Consider the following 22,181-nt stretch of genomic DNA (forward strand, 5'->3'; position numbering starts at 1 on the left):
ATTAACCTGCTTGTAAATATCATAAAACTAAGCAATTGTACAAGTCGAATCGTTAAAGCAAATTTCTCTTTAATCTCCTGAATTTAAGATCGAAGGTTGCCTCCATAAATTCAAATTTCGAACTGCTGACTATGCTACAGCTTAGCTTCACATAGAATTAAAAAAACAAATTATTTTATAGTATATTATATTCTATGTCATAGGTAATAAGAGTGGGTATTGTTTCAATCGTGCCGTGGGAGTTTCTGAACTAGATGCTGGGTGGATACAATTTGAGGATCCTACGGTCGACCTTGGCAGTGGATCAATCAACAGGTATATAAAGTTAACAAGGGTACAAGAAGCATCATTCGTGAAGATAATCCAATACAGACAACATGAAATTGGTAGGTCGAGAATTTTTATCACGATTATTGCTCAAGTGTTTTTTAAGAGAAAGGGCGCTATTGTATCAATTTCATAATCATTTTCGCGATTGGTGATCATTTTCCGCGATTGACAAATTACCGGATGTAATCAAAATTGTTTTTTTTTGGTTTACAAAAATTTGTGGTTAAATAAATTATTGTTAAATTAATGATAAAATTATTAGAGAAAAAAAAAGTCTTAACGCCCTTTCAATTGTATTGAAAACGTATTTAAGTTTGAACAAGTTAGTCGTAACAATGAAAAATTCATAAACATTAAGAATAAATACTGACTTCTACATCTATATTCTAATTACAGTTAATCATCGCCTCCGTCATCGGACTGTGCGCGTGCGGCGCTATTCCATACAACAACTACAACCTCCCACAGTACAACCGACAGTACTACCCGGAGAGGCCTAGGGCGTCACTCGAAAAGAACGCAGCCATCCTAAGATCAGTATCAGATGCTAACGAAAATGGCTACCACTTTGCGTACGATACTGAAAATGGTAATTATCTTTTGTAACCTCACTTAACCTTATTTATGCTATTCGATATAGTTCAGTAATTTTAGATTTTTAAGGCTATCATTCGGAGAAGTTCATTAATTGTAAAGATTTTAATAAGTTAGTACTTAGTATAAAAATAAAGAGTTATCTACCATTAGAGATGTAACACCTGTAACATTCAGATTTCACGGTTTAGAACTTTACGGTTTAGGATATTTATTTCTCATTAAGAACATCACAACATTTACTTACATGAGAATCTATACTAATACATTAAGATTTTAGTTAATTGTATAATATAAAAAGTATCTATAAAAGCACGCAAAAAACGAACTTATTAAAAAACCATTATTGCCTACACTTAATGTGCAGACTAAATATCTGTATTTGTGTAGAATAAATATAGTTGGCATGGGAAAACTATTGCTTTACAAGTCTTTTAAATATGTTGACGTTACACATAATGGTTGTTGAATCTTTATTTATTGGTTTGAGTGTTCATACGATAATTTAAGGGACATTCAAGGACAAACAGTAAGTCATAGTAAAAGTACTTTGTACTGAGTCATTACTTGGAAATTGAAATGAGGTTGACACAGTAGTTGTTAAAACTGTTAAAAATGTTAGCTATTATATACATAGTACATTGATATATGGCCTGAAATGTAGCTTACCCAAAAGAGATTCCGCTATTAAAAGGTTCTGTCAGATCAAGATTGATAACAAAATTATTGAATAGAATATAAAATTTGAGTATAATGTGTCGCAAAGTCATGTATGTGTCAATCGTAAAATTTTATGCTAAAATTCATAAATACTCGCAATTTTGCGTAAATCCATTGCGCGCACATTCATAATTGAGATGTCAATAAATATTAACCATTTCTATTGATTTAAGATGTCTAACTGACTGTTTAACCAAGCGCAATACAATGAAATAGAGAGAAAATTATCTGCATTGCTCTAAGTTCGAATCCCAGTGAATCAACATATAAATGAAAGATTTTTCTCATAAAAGATTCAATGAGCTTCTTTACTAAACAGCAGCGCCGTTCAACTAGCGGGCAGGCTGTTGATTGACTTATACATATATAGATGTTCAAAAATGATTAAGACAAAATATTGTAAAAAAATACAGGTTCTAGAGGAAGACCAGCAAATTCTAAAATCTACACAATTTTCTTCCAATTCCAGGCATCCAAGCTGAAGAGACCGGCGTAGAAAACAACGGAATCCAGGCCCAAGGTGGTTACTCATACACTGGTGATGATGGCCAAGTCTACAGCATCAGATATACCGCCGATGCCAATGGATTCCAGGCCCAGGGAGCTCATATCCCAACCCCCCCACCAGTCCCCGAAGCCATCGCTAAGGCTTTACAGGAGAACGCCAGGGATGAAGCCAGCGGCATCTTTGATGACGGTCAGTATATCGTACAAGTATTTATTTATTTATTTCCACATCATTATTCTAACTTAACAGTTACTACTAATGTGATAGAACGAAATAATTATTAATACCTACACCGAGTATCCTACAATTAAAAAAAAACAATATATATATATATATATATATTTATTTATATATAAGAATATGGCAGGCCACTCTTGTGAACTCAACCACTGTACGAACAAATGGGTTTACGTCGATATAAATTCTGTTTATTATTGGTATTCCTCGTGTGAGTGGCACTTCGCTAACCAAATTATATTTTTGGCAATAATTTGGGCTTATTTTTGTTTTTGTTGTTGATGTTTGGCGTAATTGTATCTACGTACGCGAGTAGACACTGGGTACCCAATTTTATCAACCAAATTCATGCTTGTACGGTGAAGCTAAACATCATGAGGAAATCCCATGTGTTAACTTATAAAAACAATAATATAAGAAATAAATGCATTCAGAGACCAAGGCATAATATTAAAAATTAAAATAACCTAAATCCATGTCATAATGTTTAACACTAGTACTCGTCCTCCTACGGAGTAAAGGCCTTCTCCAAATTAATCCATTTATCTCTCTTCCTCGCGACAATTTTCCAATCCTGCCCCGCTATCCCTATTTATTTATCTATTTTCCCTAGTTTCTGGTGGGAGTCCTCTCTTTTTTCTTCCGACTGGGCCATTCCAAAGGCTCTTCTTGACCCATCTGCCATCACAAATGTGGGCAATCTGACCTGCCTATTTCCTCTTTAACTTTTGTCTGTGTTACGACGTCTTTTATGTTTGTACGTCTTCGTAAGAGAAAGAGACAAAGAGCGATCGATTTTTCGATTGGCATACTCCAATCTTCTTTATAAGCGCCTTGTTGAAAATTCGCGTTTGACATCCATACAGACATATGGAAGTTTGCACGGGTCCATGACTGTTCTATTTAAACTTAAGTTAATGCTAGGTTTACTAGTCTGTTTTACCTATAATATGACAAATAAGGGAAATATCAAATTTTCTATTTCCCTAACTAAATAAACCTACTTACGAAATTTATTAAATCATCTTTGTAGTTTTTAGTAAAAATTTAGGCACAGATTTAAATATTATTATATAATATATAAAAGAAATTTGTCCGTTTAATTCCCCGTAATTATATTAACTACATTCTCGACGCGTATGTGGAAATCTTGATCGCCAATTGCGTCAAAAATCTACTAAATATTAATATTTATTGTATGGACGTATCAAGGACCTACGGAGCTACGGAATACACAGTTTTATTTATGGTTTTTGATGAGAGAATTCAGAACCTACGAAATATTTAATAATAAATCGGTTCAGTTTAAAAGTGAATAGTTATTTTGCCATTTGCAATAAATATAGGATTTGACCATAAATTTATTAAATATTATTAAATTAGATGATAATGATATATGGTAACACTAGGGTTGTGCCTTATGAAATTAACGATGACAAATTTTAAAATTATTTATTTGACGAATATCTTGTACGAATACCTTTTTGAAATTGCGCAAAATCGCCTAACACGTCTATGGGTTAAATATAGATCCTTTAATTATATATAAGGAAAGTGTTCAGAGGAGTTGTTCGGATTAATACCTGCAGCTGAGTTTCATCATCGGACGTCGAGGCAGAATAGAAAATTCCACCCGTATCACCTCGACGTCCGACGTTCCACGACTGAGCGTTTTTCAAGGCAATTTTTGCCGCGCACCACCGCTATGTGGAACCAGCTGCCCACTGAAGTATTTCCGAACCAATTCGACTTAGGTCCCTTCAAGAAAAGAGCGTACAATTTTTTAAAAGGCCGGCAACGCACTCGCGAGCCCTCTGGCATTGAGAGTGTCCATGGGCGGCGGTATCACTTGACATCAGGTGAGCCTCCTGCCTGTTTGCCCCCTATTTTATAAAAAAAAAAACTTAATTTCCTACAAATAACGTGTCAGCCCTGGCTATAAAGCCTAAGGCATTACTGCATTAGTGAAGGTTATAAAATTGATAGATGTTCATAATTAATGTTCTACACCTGATATTTAAATCTCATTAAAGTAGTTTGAACTATGTTGTAATTTATGTCGAATTGCGTAACGGCGGTATAATTGTTAAAAAAAAATAAGCTTTTTGAATGTAGCTGACAACTACAGCGTCGATATATATTACGTGATTTTAAATATCAGCTTTGTTTCTGCAATTCTTGAGTTGTATACAAAAATCTAATAAAATTTTAACGCTTCAATCACAACATATATTAACTATAAATAATAGTAATTGTTTCCGGACTCCTTGTCAACGTCACTGATTCAATGCCTTTATGTATGGTTTAGGCTTTAAGTGTTATTTAAGATTCACTTGTTTTACGAACTTTTAAATACTTAAGAGAGAGCTTAACGGCTTAGCGCATCACTTACCAAGAAGATTATGACTGTAGTCTGTTGAATGTACTGTCTTAGAGACCATACATACATCCAGGGAGTTTAGTCGAAAGTCGAAAAAATTACTGTTAAGGCATCTAAACTAAGCACCCTGGGTGGAGCGGCTCGAATAGTCGATGTTCTTGGTCCTTCTGATCAGCTTGATCCCTTGGCCCTGTCTCTCTGCATCTTCTATTGCATATATCATGGGAAGTGTCTCGAAGAACTCTTTGTTTACCTGCGGCTAAATTTCTCCTGTTCCACCTAGACGTTTTGTTGTTCGACTTTACGATTTTTAAGACACTTCTTACGCGCACACCACCTTATGGAATCAGCTGCTATTGCCGAGCCGTTACGACTTAGGGGCCTTCAAGAGAAAATCGTATACTAGCTTATAGGCTGGTATTTGCAAACCTCCTGGTCTCCATGGGCGGCGATAAGCACTTAAGTACCTGCTCCTTTGCCTCTTGTTTACTGAAGAAAACATTTCTAATAAAAGATTCACTGTTTACAGGTAGCTACCATTCCGGCAAATACGATTCAGGAGTTTTTGCTGCCCGGACATACAAAGCACAACAATATGTTGCCCCTGCCTACAAACCTTACCGCTTCTAAGACCACAGTGCCATCTATAGTATTATACATTAATTATATAGTAAAGTGATATTTTTGGAATATTTAAATGTTTTATTATTACCAAGCACTTTTTCCAAATAGTACATATAATCGATTTAAACGAAAGCCTTTCTACAATTTTTAAACAAATTTGACTTAGGCTGGTTTAAGAAAAGAACGTACCAATTTGAAAAAGGCACTTGCAAGCCTTTTGCAACAAGATCACTAAATACTAGGGAATGCAATCCCGAAATTACACGGGATCAATCCCGAAGCATAATATGACGAGATCCCGTTCGAGATTGACGCAATCAATATGACTGCAATGGTCAGCGGTTCTACACACATCCGCTCGGGACGCTTCACGCGACATTGCACATTACATAGGGTACATTGCAATGGACATTAGATGCCGGTTAGCAGATAGCACTCTTGAGACACTTTAGAAGATACTCTTCTTTTAGAAGTTACTTTCAAAATCACCAATTTTAATCTCCTTGAGCTATACCTACTTTTGTTTTGATTATGTTCACGTAATTAAAATTGTTAGTTGTTTAGTTCGTAATATTAAAGGATAAAGGCTTTTGTTTTCTTTCAAATAATATTTTATTTTAATTAACCTCACTATCACAAACATGCAGTTTTCATCGTATTCAGTCACGTGAATTATTTTTTTAAACTATACGAGATCCCGAAAATTTCGGGATCCCGCCGGATTGATATTTCTAATCCCGCGGGATCTCGAATTCACAATTCAAGTAAGATCCTTTTTTAAATTTTTTTTTTATATATAACCTCCATTGAATACGAATATCCAAACCTATTCAATAAGCTTCTATTGCTTTTAAGTACTCTATCTAAGTGAGTGAAATATTAACTTTGAACATTATTTGTTTAATTCTAACCTAATAAGGTTAAGTTAATAAGACAATTCAAAAGGTGGTCAAAGATGGAGGTAAAAAAAAATTTGACGCACGAAAGATGTCAAAGTCAACCGATATGTAAGGTATTACAAATTAATGTAAAAGGTCCGTAAACGGATATTATAAAAGCTATTACTATTAATAAATACAATGAAACACCTTTACCAATGTGTCTAAATATTGAATTAAAACTTAAAGGAGAGCAAAGTAAATATTTACATGAATAATATTTACTAATAATAATCGAAGCTTCATAGCAATAGTGACAAAAAATAGAAAGAAGAGGAAAAAATAACATAGATAAATTGTTTCTAATTTCTGGTACAAACAAAAAAATTGACACGGCCGTGTGTTGTTTGTCGTCTATGTAACGGTATATAAATGATTTTAATACATTTATATTTTATTTGTGTATTGAGGATAAAACAAGGTAATAGATTTCGACGATAGCTGATGTTTTAAACAAACATCCAAGTCAGAAGTTACACTAATTGCTACGCAACAAAAATAATTACCTCAAAATGGCGGAGCGTCCACCGAGCGCGATGCGATACTGTTCTCACTTAGCGTAATTAATTATTTAATTCTGTGGTATAATTTTGTTAAAATTCAAAGACGTGTTCACGTCAAAATATTTCATCGGATAATTAATTAAGATTTGAATAACATTTCCTTCTTTTGAAAATTAGGTTGTAATTTTGTACAATTAAATAATTAATAAGACATCACGGTTTTGTTTCGTTAAGATAATGAGATGTACAAAATTGCTGTGCCTTGTTCCAGAGTGCATTGTTTCTTTCATGTGTAAAATTTATACAGAGTAATGATTTATAGATATTTTTTGTAAAACAATTGAATGATCTCACTTTTATAGAATTCAGCAGATAACACGTAAACAAATAAATATTTTATTTATTATATTAGCATTTTTTTACACGGGATTTTAATGAGCATTATGTCTCCATAGTCAACATCAACACATATTACATATAATTTTGAGACATCGTTATTATTTTTGCCTTAATTTGTAAGGATAGTGTGTATGTATTTATACATAAATAAGTTACACAAAAACTGTACATTCTGGGTTGTAAATTTTAATATTCTTGCTTAAGTATCTACTACTTATTTAATTACCTTAAACTATGCTTTTTGATTTTTAAATAATTTACATTTATAAAATACAAAGATTATCATCGTGGATAAAATGTTCATATTAGCACCTTATTTTTACTGCTATTAAAAATGAATATAAACGATGTTGATTTATTTGAGTAAGATTGTAAAAATTAATCATTGTATTGACTATTTCCTGTCATTTGAATGAGCGATCGAGCCGCCATCTTGTCGAGGCGCCAAATTGCCTTTACCTCACTCTGCTCCAGGTCATTTCTGATTTATTCCAATTTGTATCGTGGTAGGAAGCAGTCATATCACTTCCAAGTTAAACAGTGAATATATTTCTTTATTACGGATACTGTGTGTATAATTTTCGTGCCCTAACAAGAATTACAACAAACGAATGTCTCTGTTTTTGACTAATCTATGTTATCCATTGTATCGTAAATTATAGCATTAAGACATTGCACTAATATTTGTAAGACAATAAAATTGTTTCATAATGTCAATAATAGCTGAAACATCTCACAAGGCTATCTGTAATTACTATTTTTATTATATATTTTATTAGCGAACCCGACAGTAGTCCTGTACATGTTTCCCTTCACGAACCTACGACCTCAGATGAGATACGCAAGCTGAAGCCACTAAGCCAACACTGATCCTATTAATAATTAGATAATATTAACTTCGATAAATTACATCACATTGTTCCGTTGTATCGCGCAACCCGGATATACAACGAGCACTCTTTAAGCCTCGACTTGTTTAAGATTGGATTATGATTAAAAGGAGTACTAAGAATATCCATTCATCCCCCTTACACCACACGTTCCTTCATTTTAACACCAATACAGCGGAATTTGGTATTACTTAGTAAAATGTATTTAATATTTTTTATTAATTATTTCCTTTCTAAGTTTCGTAAATGTTTGAAACTTTTTTGTAACAGCTATAGAAAAAAATATATAAATAAAATTAGGCTTTACATTGTTTAAAATATTTTTTGCTAACCGGACGTAAAAGTAGTTTAATATACATTATTTGCTCTAAATTGTATTAACGAAAATGAAATTGCAATAATTAATTACCACAACATTAAGGCGTGTACACGCTGTACTAAAATAATTTCTGATTGTACATTATTTTGGCAAGATTTTGGGAAAACCCAAAATCCTTTATCTTGACTATATTTGGTAATGCCTTGTCAAATAATTCAGCTCACAAATGGTCTAATAGAGGATTTTTCTAGAATAGATGGTTCTAGCTAAAATGAGGATTCTTTCCACTGGCTTTAGGTTGCAGTGAATGACATCGAGTCATGTATATATTTAGTGTATCAGGATATGTCGTCATCACACTGACTGTAGTTGTCGCCGCTACTGGACCTGGATGATACAACTGTATTTCTTGGATGGATTGGATTCAAAACTTTAGTGGTATCCTCATATTAACGGATTGTCGAAAAGACTTAGTTCTGCAGCTTACGTTGTAAAAAAAATCGATCATTAACTGATGTTACAGATACAGCTAGAATTGTTTATTTTAGTTACTTTCACAGCTTAAACGGCTTATTATTGTGGGGTCATGCTGCTTATGTCGAAACTATTTACATCCTGTAGATAGCTATTCGTGCAATCTATAATTTAAAATGCAGGAAATCTCTGAGAGACAAATTCAAGGATATTAATATACTTACCTTTCCCTCGCAATACATTTTGAATATATAATGTATGTATACAAAAATAGTGATAAGTTTGCTAGAATAGAACATGTACAACGTTAATACTCGAAACAAACGCAGGCTGCAATTTCCCCGAACTAGACTAGCTAAAGTAATAATTTTTTGGGAAAAGGGATACTAAGACAATCCCAGAGGCTCTGTTATCTCTGCCTTTTAACAAATTAAAGAAAAGCTGCGTAAAAAGGCTAATTATAAATTTATCGATTATCAAGTTGATAAAAGGGCCTGGGACTAGTGCTTGACAGGCTACTTCTAATTAATTTGCGATATTTGTTTTACAATAAGTGTTGTGTGCCACAATAGTACCGAGAGTTTTTTATGATTTTTTTTCGGCCTACACCCTCCGTCTTTTTTGCGGATGAGCAGAGATGTTTGTGATACAAATTTAATGACGAGGTTAATTAACACATTTATAAGTAATATCTGCATCTTATATTTCATAGTAAACATATTTTATTTTAACATGTCAATATTTTAGTAAAGGGAATTATTACAAAGTACTATTTTAGCACACGCAAAATTTAAAATAGCGGCTATTTAAGTATTTATTTGCAAAACACATATGTATATTATTTATAATATTCTTAACCTATATATAATATTATTAAAAAAATGATAAATAGAAAATAAATTTAAAATAATTAAATATTTGTAATAATTGGACATAGATTAGATTAAATCGATAGTTAATTCACCAGCGTATAAGGGCCCTTATGTCTAAGTGCTAATAATGAGAGAAGTTCGGCGTTTGATCTCATTTATGTATGAATTTTAGCCGCGTTATGAAAGTGTGAGTAAGCGCCACAGACCTAATTATGATAGATACGCTCTTTTGTCTTATTTTTTGTCTCTTTCAAGTGAGAACATTCCCTTTCCAAATTTCGGTATGTGTCTGATGTTTATTGGTACTTAATGAATAATTATAAAATGATGGGAAGTCTATACAATAAACCTTTACACTAAAAACTTTCCATATGTTAAATGAGGATAAAAACCTCATTGAAATGTATTTTATAATAATAAAAATAAAAAATATATTTATTGTATTGAATACAAAAAAAAAACTTCGCTTTAATTGTTGTATAATCCAATCTCCTGATTTTTCCAACATTTAAATATACAGTATTTACAATATTATTTACTTAGTAATGATAAAAATAATTAATTAAAATTGTTAGTTCGAAAGTTAGGGCCCCGTGGCAGTGTGGCCTGCCTTTTTTTATTAAAGGATGCTGTAGATCCAGTCTACAATTATAATTACTCTGTACCAAGTCCGCTCTACTTGTTCAATGGTCGGGTGCATCTCGTTACCTCATATTACCTAACCACTCTCGATCTAAAGTACGAACACTTCGAACCTAGGACCATAAAATAAAATCAGTTCACAATTAACACTTAGAATTAATATAATTCATAATGAAATATATTTCTTAGTTTAATTTACGATAACTAAATGAATAAATATTAACAAATGAAATGTTGCTATTTCATTAGTAACAGGAATCGCTCAGCCGTAGTTTGTCCAGAACACCACGTGTAATACAAAGTACGAAATCATATAACATATTCTTTAGAATCAAAACGAAGGTATACCTATTTTTTTCTTCAAAGAATATAATTGTATAGTTACTAAATAGTAGAGGATTCTATTTTTGCTCTACATTAACCACTCGCATACAATAGAATATGCGAAACTGAACTGCCAATTGCTGTGTAACGATTGAATTCAATATAACAGTTGATTAGAGTGCCTACGTCTGGCTATACTCTCGGGGCGTCAATCCGATGACTTAGGAAATCGCTATGCTTATAAAACTAAGAAAGCCTGATTGAGAAAATTGTATAGCCTTGGCTGGTACAATAATAGTGGCCTAATCTCACCCCTAAGGTTGTAGGTTTAATCCTCGGCTTACACCGAATTTTAAGTGTTCGCAGTCAACACTCGTCGGTCCGTAAAGAAAATCATCGTGAGAAAACCGTCAATTCTTAGATAAGGTGTCGGCGTGTGTCAGGATCACACAAAACATAAGAAATTTAAGGTTTACTTTATGTTTATGCCGCACTAGTATAGGGAATGAAAATCATTACTAGTAAATTACTTTAAAATTGTGAACGAAATTAAAAATTAAGTCTACAATCACTGTGGTTACTGAATCAACAAAACTCGTGCGACTTCATAACAGTGGCTATATAAAATAAGTTCAGCTCAAAATTAAGTAAGATATTTTTTTGCCTTCACCTAATCAAGTACTTAACAATGAAATTGGTTAGTTAAAAATTTAAGTAAAAAAAATATTAATTGTAAATAAACAGTATTAATTCTTAACCTAGTATTCATTATTAAAAATTGATAAATACAACAAATAAATTTAAAAAAATTGGTCCCTGTGGCAGTGTGCTATTAAATTTTTTGTAAAAAAATTTTTTCCAGTTCACATCAATTACCGCCATCATTGCTGCGACAGCGGCCAGCCAAGTCTACCAACCGGAGCAATACAACAGCGATGTCTACCAATCACAGCCCGCGTTGGAGCACGGCGTCTACACTGACCAATCACAGCTGAACCACATATACCAGAGGCCAGCTGGAGAGAAAATAGCGAGGATTATCAACTATCACTCTGAAAACAACGGCCATAATTATCATTATGCGTATGAAACTGAAAATGGTAAGATTCTTACTAATTTACTATAGTAATTGTTATTACATACTCCGACACAATCACGACGTTATACCCTGAACCGTGCTTACAAAGTTAATAGACGCTAAGGGTATATACAACTGATCGACATTAGCCACTGAGTATCCCGGGAAAGGTCCGAGTACCCAAGCGGAGGTCTGAGTCTTGCAGGAAACGCACTTACGCTAATCGCGGGTAATGCCCATTCCGGCCGAAACAGCCCCAGCTAAGCTGTTACGGCCGTTTAGGCCAACAGTGAGATGCCATTAAAATATAGCTACTGAGGCCTTCGGTCCCAGTGATAACTGATCAGACTGGTCAAGGATCCTCGAAGGTCGAAGCTGCTCCATTCTTCCCCCGCAATACAAGTTATTCTATCATATTTGTTGCGTGCTTTATGTATAATAGTTTATTATTCAAAAAAAGTTGGTTATTAGCTCTAAATTTACATATATAACTCTCCTTTATAAAATATATCAGCCATCACTGATACATTGTATAGCCTGTCGCTTAAATGTATATTCGAAATATCAGCGACTCTGCGGATTAGAATTAAATAAACAAATTAACTCCAGGTATTAAAGCTCAAGAGGTCGGCCAAGTTACAAAAGGAACTCAGGCGGAAGGTGCGTTCTCCTACACTGGAGACGATGGACAGACATACACGGTGACGTACACCGCTGATGAGAATGGGTTCCGCCCGCAGGGAGCCCATCTGCCTACTCCACCACCCATTCCCGAGGCTATCCTGAAGTCTTTGGAACAGAATGCTAAGGACGAAGCCAATGGTATTGTTGATGATGGTACAGTATCTAATTATTACTTGACTACTTGATAAAACCATTTGAACTAGTGAACTAGTGTTAGTGAACTTTATTATTAAGTGCTAAACAGTGAATGAAAACAAAAATATATTGAACACAAGAACAGAGTGTCTTCCTTTTAATAGAGACTATAAGTAGCGTTATTGGACACTTACTTATGATAACAATCCTTTTTAGTAAATTAGGTTAGACTTAAATTACTTATTAGTCTTAAGTTAGGCTAGATCGTAATGTTCCATGATGTCGTAGTAAAGACACATGTATATAAAAAAAAACTTGACCAAAGCTGTTACAATTCAAACGATTGTTAAACGGTACAGTGAAACAGACAATTTTTTCATCAAAAATTTAACGCCTGTTATAAAATGAAGCCTTATTTTTAAAAATAAAAACTTGCTCTATATAAAAACAGAAGCTGCTTATTATATTTATTAAAATATCCGTATTACTCTAAAGCTATATTTGTCAAAGAAATAAATATAATATGAATGAAATTGTGGGGTCGGCACAGACTCAAGAGCCTATTTATATGTTAGGAGTATATATATTACTCCATACTTTTATTATGCAAAGCAGTGTAAGCCAAGTGGCAGAAGCGCGCGACTCTCAGCCTTGAGGTCGTAGATTTGATCCACGGCTTGGACTTTCTTTCTATGTGCGCATTTAACATTCGCTCGAACGGTGAAGGAAAACATAGTGAGGAAACCAACTTGCCATAGACGCAAAAAGTCGACGGCGTGTGTCAAGCACAGGGTGCTGATCACCTACTTGCCTATTAGATTGACAAATGAACAGATTTAGAAATTTGAGGATCTAAAAAGGTTATAGCGCCACTGATTTATTGATAGATTTCTTAAAAAAATTATCTCTGTAACAACTCATAAAACGGAATATGTTTATAGCTGTTACTATGAGCGATAAACATTAATATAACAATCTTATTCAATATAAATGTCGTCATAATACTTAAATAATCTCAAAACTTTAAATGGCTTTTCCCAAGTATTCTTTAGACGTAACACAATTTGTTTCACATAACGAATTCCGAATAATCATTATACATATCCTTGAGAACTGTAGTTAGAATAAACGTTTCGTAAAATTGTTTTACAGTTTAATTCGTCCGAAATGTAAATTTTTGAGTAATTTCTTTTATAGCATTTTTATAGCATTGCGTAAAGTTTTATTATGTTTTTGCACTACTTGCCTATCTTATGTAATTTAATACATCTTTATTTATTTTCTTCTTTACTCACAGTGGTTGCCTGGAAGAGATCGCTCGAAAGCGATAAGGCCGCCAGTTGCCCTCCTTTTGATTTAATTATGTTCATTTTTTTATTTTCTGTAGTGTAACGAAGTGTTAGTAAATAAAAATAAAATAAATAAATATGTTCATAATGTTGTGTTTGGCTAGAAATTCCTTTTTTTTGGAAATAATTTATAGAAAAAATAATCAAAAGTCGTTAAGAGAATTTGTATTAAGTCAAAAAGTTAAAAAAGGAATTATTAGCAACACATTTTATGAATTTTGGATTGGCGTAATCTAAAAATGTTTTTTCTAGGTCATTACCGTGAAGAGCATTCAGTCAACCAAGGCAACCTAGGACACGGGAACCAGGGATATTACGACGGTTACCAACAAGAGTATGCGCAAGCGCAGATAAACGAAGGCTACCATTGATAAGTTATTGTTAATTATTGTTATCTTGTTGATTTTGTATTAAATGTTCTTTTAATTTAAATTCTGTTTCAATTACTTAAAAAATTACCAGACATTTATTTATTTGCAGATTTATGATAAATTATTGTTATTAAGAACTAATCCGTGTTCTAGTGTGTCTAAAGTGTCCTAAAAATGTATGGCAGTATCACTTAACATCAGCTGGGCCTCCTGCCTTTTAATCCCTGTTCTATTCTTCAATTTCTATTTCTTTTTATTATTATTTTTTAATTTTTTGGTACATTGGAGTATTTTATAATTGTACTTAGTACTTTTTTCAATACTTTAGCTCGAAATTAAGACTACCCAAATATCTTAGAAAGGGTGTATACATTTAAGGCTAACAAAGACATTGATTACGAATCCATCATCCCACTTATTGTAATAGATATGCATACACATTCCTGAGCGTCTTCAGTCTGGTTTATCCACTTAGAGTGATGTTTTTTTTTAAATTTGTTTTGACTGAATTTAATTTACTATTTAAAACTACAATATTTAAAATTTAGCATTACAATAATAATACTTGTGCGAGGGACATGCGTAAATGTCTTCTGAACTACTTAGTAGACTACTTTAATCCTTGGGTGATATATGCTCATATTAAAATCTTAAACAGCACGTAGGAACAAGGATATTAAAAGGATGGTGTACAAGTATATATGAGGCAACAATGGACGGTAAACCTTCTTATACATACCTGAACAAAATCCAGGAGGTATTAGACTCAAACAAGTCAAAAGTTCCTATAACTAGCAAGCATATTGAATATAATGAATGTGTATAAATGGTGATCGGAATTTCAGGGCAGTAGCAAGAAGAAATCCGTTGTCTCTGCCTACTCTTTCGAAAAAAAGTGTGTATTTATTAATAAATGAAGTCTTAGACATGAATGTGTAACTTAATGTTGCTAGACGAATGTTAATTACACACAAATCAATCGCAGACGTTTTGAGGGTTCAATGCCAGTTTCTTTACACTTAATCATATATTTTTATTAAGTGTTCAGAACCAAGTGGAATCCACGATAAACGCAGAGTCAAGGACAATAGAATCGAGAGGAAATTATCCCACATTGCTTGCTTAGAATACACCCATTGAGTCATGAATTGCTATTTAAAGTTCAAATTCTAAAAAGGCGCTATTATGAACAGTTATTCTTTAAATATATAAAATATGAACACTACGCGTATACCTTTTCATTAACTTTAAGATAGTTTAGTTTCGTCAATACAAAATGCTTTTGAAGGCCTAAACACATCGATTTTCTATGCAATTTGTCTAAAAGAGTACTAATTAATGTCTATTTGCACGATGCATGTATAAGTCACAATCCAGCAAGAGTCCTTTTTAACTATTCAACACAAAAATCTGTCGTTTCTAGTCTCTTACATAGCCTATTAAATTTTATGTATCTTGCGTATATATGATGCTATCAAAGAGTTGTGAGATCCATGTCATACTAATCATGTATTGAGTCCTGAGTAAAGGGACCTTTGTTTTAAATTAAGTTATTATGTTTTTTTATGTTAATTAGCTAACCTAACAACATCTTATAACCATATAAATATTTAAAAATCTCTTATGTTATAAATAAATGGATTGACTTGTCAACAATCTAATTTCATATATTATATTCTTGTTGGGTGTTATCAGACTTCTGGTTTTATCTACAACGAAGTTATATGGCAATGACATGGGGGATGACAAATGGCCTGAACTGTTTCGAGTTATTTTTTGCTGAACTTGAAAAAGCAATCCTGCCAGCATTAAAGGTATACTGCCACAGTGACAAATATTTTTCAAATTTCAGAATCAATTAGCACTAAACGTATCTTGTATGCAGAAGAGGATGCCTGATAAAAAGGTGGATTGAAGATACAGACGCCCCAATGGCCTGCGTGACTAGCAGGAACTCATGGATATTTAGAAAAATCTGGAGGAGGCTTTTACACGTGAAGGGTTTCGATCAATGGTACTGAAGGATATTAGGGAAACTGTATATCTAATATTGATAATAAATGGCTTTATTGTTTGTAATATATCTCATATGTTATTTTTCATAATATGGCCTAACGTATATAAAGTTTATTTATATACGTTATACCTGGCCTGGCTTATATATATACATATATAGGCAAGGCCAGGCTATAAATACAATTGAAAATTAACAAAATACTACATTTGAATTTAGAATCTGCCATTTTTATATCATTGTTCATTGGGTTTTCTCACTTTGGCGCCAATACATTGTACAATATTTTGCCATGTTAAAATGGAGTGGGGTGATAAAGAGAATCGCTGTGATTGCATTACACATAGTAGGTATCGAGCCAAATGCCATTTTTAAAGCTCTCCATACGCTTGGTATTAATAAAATTTTGATGTACCGGGATTTTAATAGGTACAACGAGAGCTTCTCAGTTTGTGACAGAAAAAGATTTGGCCATCCACGTAGTGTTGGTACAAAAAAGGTGGTCAAAGCAATAAGGGATATAATTCGAAGAAATCCTGAAAAGCAAAAGATTTTATATCGGGAGATGAAGATAACACCTAGAATCATGTCACGTATTTTAAAACATGACTTAAGACTTGTAGCCTATAATAGACGTACTAGTCATTTCTTAGCTGATATTTAAAAAAATGAAAAAATAATAGGATGGTAAAATTGAAACAACTACTGAAGCGGTACGCAGAAGGAGGTCAAAGAATTTTTTTATGTACGGATGAGAATTTTCTTACAATTTAGCAACAGTTTAACAAACAATATGACCATATTTGTGCTCAAAGCTCTAAGGAAGCTTTCCAATTAGTCGACAGAGTGCAACGTGGGCACTATCTGACTTCAGTGATGGTTTGGTGGGGTAGAAGCTATGAAACAGCGACTGAGCCATTCTTTTATGAAAAAGGTATCAAAACACCGGCACAAGTGTATCAAGATACCATTTTCGATGAGGTAGTGCAGCCCCTTAACAACACCATGTTCAATAACTAAGAATGGTCCTCCCAGCATGTCTAGTACGCAGTCTTGGTTGGAAACCAACGTTTCGGACTTCATCAGAGCATCAGACCATCGTCTAGTCCCGGTCTTAATCCGCTGGATTATGATTTATTGTCAGTTGTTGAGAGTACGGCTTGACCTAAACGCCATGATAATTTGAAGTCCCTAACACAATCCGTACGATTGGTAGTGAAGATAGTGCGTGCTTCTATTGATATCTGGCTTCAACGTTGAAAGCACTGTATTGCACTGTGTATAAATTGTTTTTTTTGTATTAAATACACTGTACAAGTAATAAATGTTATTTGCAATAGGTATATTTTTTTACTTTGGCTAGACTAGGTACACTGTTATTAGATTGATTAGTGATTTGAAATTCAAATTTCTTCCTCCGTCTGAAGAAGTGAGAGTACTCTTTTCATACAAGATTCCGAAAAGAACTGATCGAGTTCTTTTGATGTATAAACATCCTTAATAATAATGAAGTACCAAAAAGAATTATCCAATTTAGTCCCGGCCATTCGAGGTTAAAGTGCCTCATGTGCGTACATACATTGCAGCGATTAATTTTTATTTTATTTTATTTAATATAATAAAAAATATAGATTAATACAAACCTTACACTATATACCTAGTGTATGGTTTGTTCTCGCGTCATAAGCTTCTAAACGGGCAGAATATACGAATCAAAGATTTTTTGTCTCAAATATGCCAATGCAGAATGATAATAGAGATTTAACTTAATGATATGTATTATGTCAAGGAGAGTATGAAAAAAGCTATATTGTATGATGAATTGAGAATGAGGACATTAGTTATGCTATTAATACGTTAATACATACATAATGTCAAAGATATTATATCCTAAGGCAAGGATAGCTATGTAGCTGATTTAATTGTTTGGGTTATAATTACTACTGGTTCCACCACTACTGTGTGGAACCACCTGCTTACTGAAATATTTCCGAACCAATTCCTTCAAGAAAAGATAGTACCAAGTCTTAAAATAAACCTCATTTCTTTTTTTTTCTTTCCATATTTCTCTTAGTTATTTTTATTTTATGAATATTATTATTTTATGCATTTTTGTGTGTGTTTCGTTAGTAATAAAATAATGTTATGTCTAGGTCTTAAAAGGTCGGCAACGCACTTGTGAGCGTTTTGGTAATGTAAGTAAGTGTCGATATCACTTAATAGCGGGTAAGCCTCCTGCCCGTTTTGCCCCCTGTTATATAAAAAAAAGACACAACGTAACGGAATATTATTCAGGAGCTATACTTAAGTCGCAAACGCATGATTTTATTAAATCTTATAATTAGAAGGAAAATATAATAACGGATAAAGGTCTTCAGTCAAGGCCTTTTACTGTCGTCCATCTTTATGTATCCGGGAGCTATATATAGGGACCTATAAATACCTAAGTGATTATCATAACTATTAGAACATCTGAGATATTTGTTCATTTATTGACAACTATAATAATTATAAAGCCTCTATGTATTTTATTATATATAATTAACATTTGTTTACTTAATAAATACCAAGTTTCCTGTAGATATTTAAGAAAGATTTCGAATTGGTATGATACGTTTCTAGTAGAACGGGTGTAATGTTAACGCGAGTAAGGTTCACGTTCTAACCGTCTCTTAAGTGATATTGTCAACCAATTTTCTTGGCTACTTATAAAACTGATATCTGATCATATGGCATTTTCACGTGAAGTCACGGCTATATTAGAAGCTTGCATAAAGTATGAAATAAGTCTCTTGTCGACTTCATTGGATGGCTTAAAACCTTTAATTAAAATAACGCCCGTATAAATTGGTAATAAATAATAGATTTAGTTATGTATTATGTAACCTTCTGGCGAACCTAGAATTGGCTCTAGTGTGGTATATTTTAGGTTACTAAGGCTCATGTTCTGGGCCCCAGAGGGCCCATCTTAAGGGCGTGTGAAGGGCTGAGGTGTTTTTAGTAGGTGGGATCTCGCTAACCCTCTGCGTATGATCATTTTCACCTTATTTAAAAAAAGTAAGACACAGAGCAACGTTCGACCCGGCTGTGTTGTTATCAACCCGTCTTCTTGGCTTCTTATCAAACTAATTTCTGATCGTATGGTATTTTCGGACGAATATAATATGACACAAATAAAACAAAATAAAAATTCAATCGTATAAATATAATAATGTGAACCAGTATAAACTATCGATACGATACAATATTTTGTACAACCGAAGACCTTTTTAACAAGTCTTTAAGTTACATAATTAATAACTTTTATAAAACCCGAAGTAATTATTTTGAAGTTCGAAGAATAATTGCAATTATTAATAAGTATATTTCAATTTTATAGACGTTTAAACGAAGGAAGAGAAGAAAAAGTAACAAGTTTTTTTAATTCACTCAATTAATCACAAATTGGAGACATCTATATTTTTAAAATAGTGTTTTTATGCCAAAAATAATATTAATTTACTATTATTTTATTTATACTTTTAACAACATGAAACATGCAGTAAGATATATTACAAAGTTAAGAAAAATATATAAGTATAGTTATATATCGTTATTTAAACTAGTTATTTAGAGTTTAAACAAACAGAAGCGTAAGGTGAGAATATAATCATATCGTAATTCGACCTTCACCCTATAACAATGCAGAGATCATGTTCACGACTGAAATGCTGCATTATAATAAAGGTTGTCCGAATATTTTAGAAAAATAACCATGTGCCTAGAATGGTATTAGCTTTATAGGTAGGCGCGAAAAGTTTTAAACGCATCTAACACCGTACATTTTGATTCCTGTGAACTCATGTTTTTTACCCAAACTTGGTAATAACCGGTTAATAGGGCGAAATAATATGGTAATGGATAATATAACGATATTATTTCGCTCTTACACCCGGCATGAATAACACCATAAAACTGGCATGCACCTTTAACACGATGGAGAATGTTAGAGCATAAAAGGGGTGGACTACTTCTATAAAGTAAATTATCAATAATAAAAAACAAAATTAGATCTGTAATTCTGTTTCATTCATTCATTCATTTGACATTAACTTTCTAAGATTAACTTATAAACATAATTATTTTATCTAATACGATAGAAGTACACAATAATACCTTCAACGATAGTGCTAGAATGGAAATACATTTAAATGAAATGTATTAGATTTTATGCCTAAATATAACAAGCAGCTTTGACCTCACACAGAGGACAAAATAAAAACTATCTCGATACAATTATCTATTAGATAAATTACATAACAGAACTCATAAAGAAATATTCCCTTTAAACTTACGTTAGTTATGTATTTAATTTGGAGCAGTGTTGGCCTTCAGGATGCGACACTCGTCCCAGAGGTCCCGGGTTCGATCCACAACGTGCACCCGTAACAGTCGCTCGTACTGTGATGGAAGCCATCGTAAGGAAACCGGTATGCTTTAGACCTAAAAAGTCAAATGTGTCTGACAAAACAGGTCGATCACCTACTTCCCTATTAGAAAAAGCAAATGATCACGAAACAGAAACAAAACTCTGAGGCTCAGACGTAAAAGGTTGTTGCGCTACTAAATGTTCTTTGGACTTGTTGGCTGATCGGTTATTAAAACATTCGGTATTTTTAGGTTCACAATGAAGCCTTCTTGTAAAAAGTATGTTATACACAATGAAGTATATAAATGATATAAGAAACAATTAGTAAACAATAATGCTTTTAAATAAATCTTTACGATTACTTTCAAAGACACATTCAGACGCAAGACGCATTGCGAAGTGAAAGTTATCTAAAACTGCCTAAAGTTAAGATTTCGCCTAAGCGGTTTCAATCTGGCATTTCCTCAATTTATTGTTATCGTAAAGAGATGTTTCAAGAGTTGAAACATATTGTATAACTCATTTAATATCATTTGTTAAACATATTTGGCAACTGCCTGTTATAATTTAATTAGTTTGACTTGTATGAGATACTGTTGGACTTTGATTGTATTTGAATATAATGATTCATTTCTTCATTTATTACTTAAGTGTATTATTGTGTTTAAAAGTTTCTCAAAAGAGTTATCTCTATAAGTTTTATTCAAAACTTGTCAAAACTAACCAAAGAGTCCATGTTTCAACTAAATCGAATACCTATGTAGTGTTGTTATAGACAAATAAGGTTGATAGGTATTACAAGTTCGGTTTATTTATTAGTTAATTCACAATTCTAAATGACTGAGTAAACTATTAAAATAAGATACAAACCTAATAGGAAGAAAAAACATTACATAACAAACCAAATAATGTACATTAGTCTTGACGAAATGTTCAAAGTAATAAAAATATATTATAAATCTGAAAATGTATGTATTATTTATTAACTAATTTAATTCGTCTGAGTATTTTTACTAGTGTTATATTAAATTTTAAAGAACGTTAACATTGCAAATATTAAAATTAAATTCCCACGGGCGTATAGTATATAAGTCTAATTACGATATGTAGGTCGGTCAAGATTGCGTCCTGTTCTTTACGTATGCAGAATATAGATAGATAATGGCACAGTTGCAGCGTCTAAAATAAATAACTAAAATAACTATTTTAAATATAGTTTATCCCCTTTTTTGTATGACTTTGAACAAACTTGATTGCAGCGTCAGCACATTCATTGTTACGGCATTAAAAATAGCTACCAAGGTATTGCCCTGGTTTGAGAAGAATGCCCAGGAACCTCAGTATTTATCGTTGCCTTTTACCGTAATAAAATTGTTTCAAAGTATTTT

At 32.8% G+C, this 22,181-nt stretch overlaps 2 protein-coding genes across 2 annotated transcripts; both read left to right on the forward strand.

Annotated features, from left to right (window-relative positions):
* Positions 1-353: 353 nt before the first annotated feature.
* Positions 354-5,461, forward strand: LOC123715178 (cuticle protein 3-like). The gene is made up of 4 exons (XM_045670076.1): positions 354-386; positions 727-919; positions 2,114-2,341; positions 5,299-5,461. The coding sequence occupies exons 1-4, from the start codon at positions 378-380 to the stop codon at positions 5,397-5,399; spliced, it is 531 nt and encodes a 176-aa protein (XP_045526032.1). The 5' UTR covers positions 354-377; the 3' UTR covers positions 5,400-5,461.
* Positions 5,462-11,442: 5,981 nt separating this feature from the next.
* LOC123715101 (cuticle protein 3-like) lies at positions 11,443-14,371 on the forward strand. The gene is made up of 4 exons (XM_045669927.1): positions 11,443-11,451; positions 11,617-11,854; positions 12,442-12,669; positions 14,253-14,371. Exons 1-4 carry the CDS (start codon positions 11,443-11,445, stop codon positions 14,369-14,371), a joined length of 594 nt encoding a protein of 197 aa, XP_045525883.1.
* Positions 14,372-22,181: the final 7,810 nt, after the last annotated feature.

This window comes from Pieris brassicae, chromosome 10 (assembly GCF_905147105.1).
Source record: "Pieris brassicae chromosome 10, ilPieBrab1.1, whole genome shotgun sequence".
NCBI classification, from domain to species: domain Eukaryota; kingdom Metazoa; phylum Arthropoda; class Insecta; order Lepidoptera; family Pieridae; genus Pieris; species Pieris brassicae.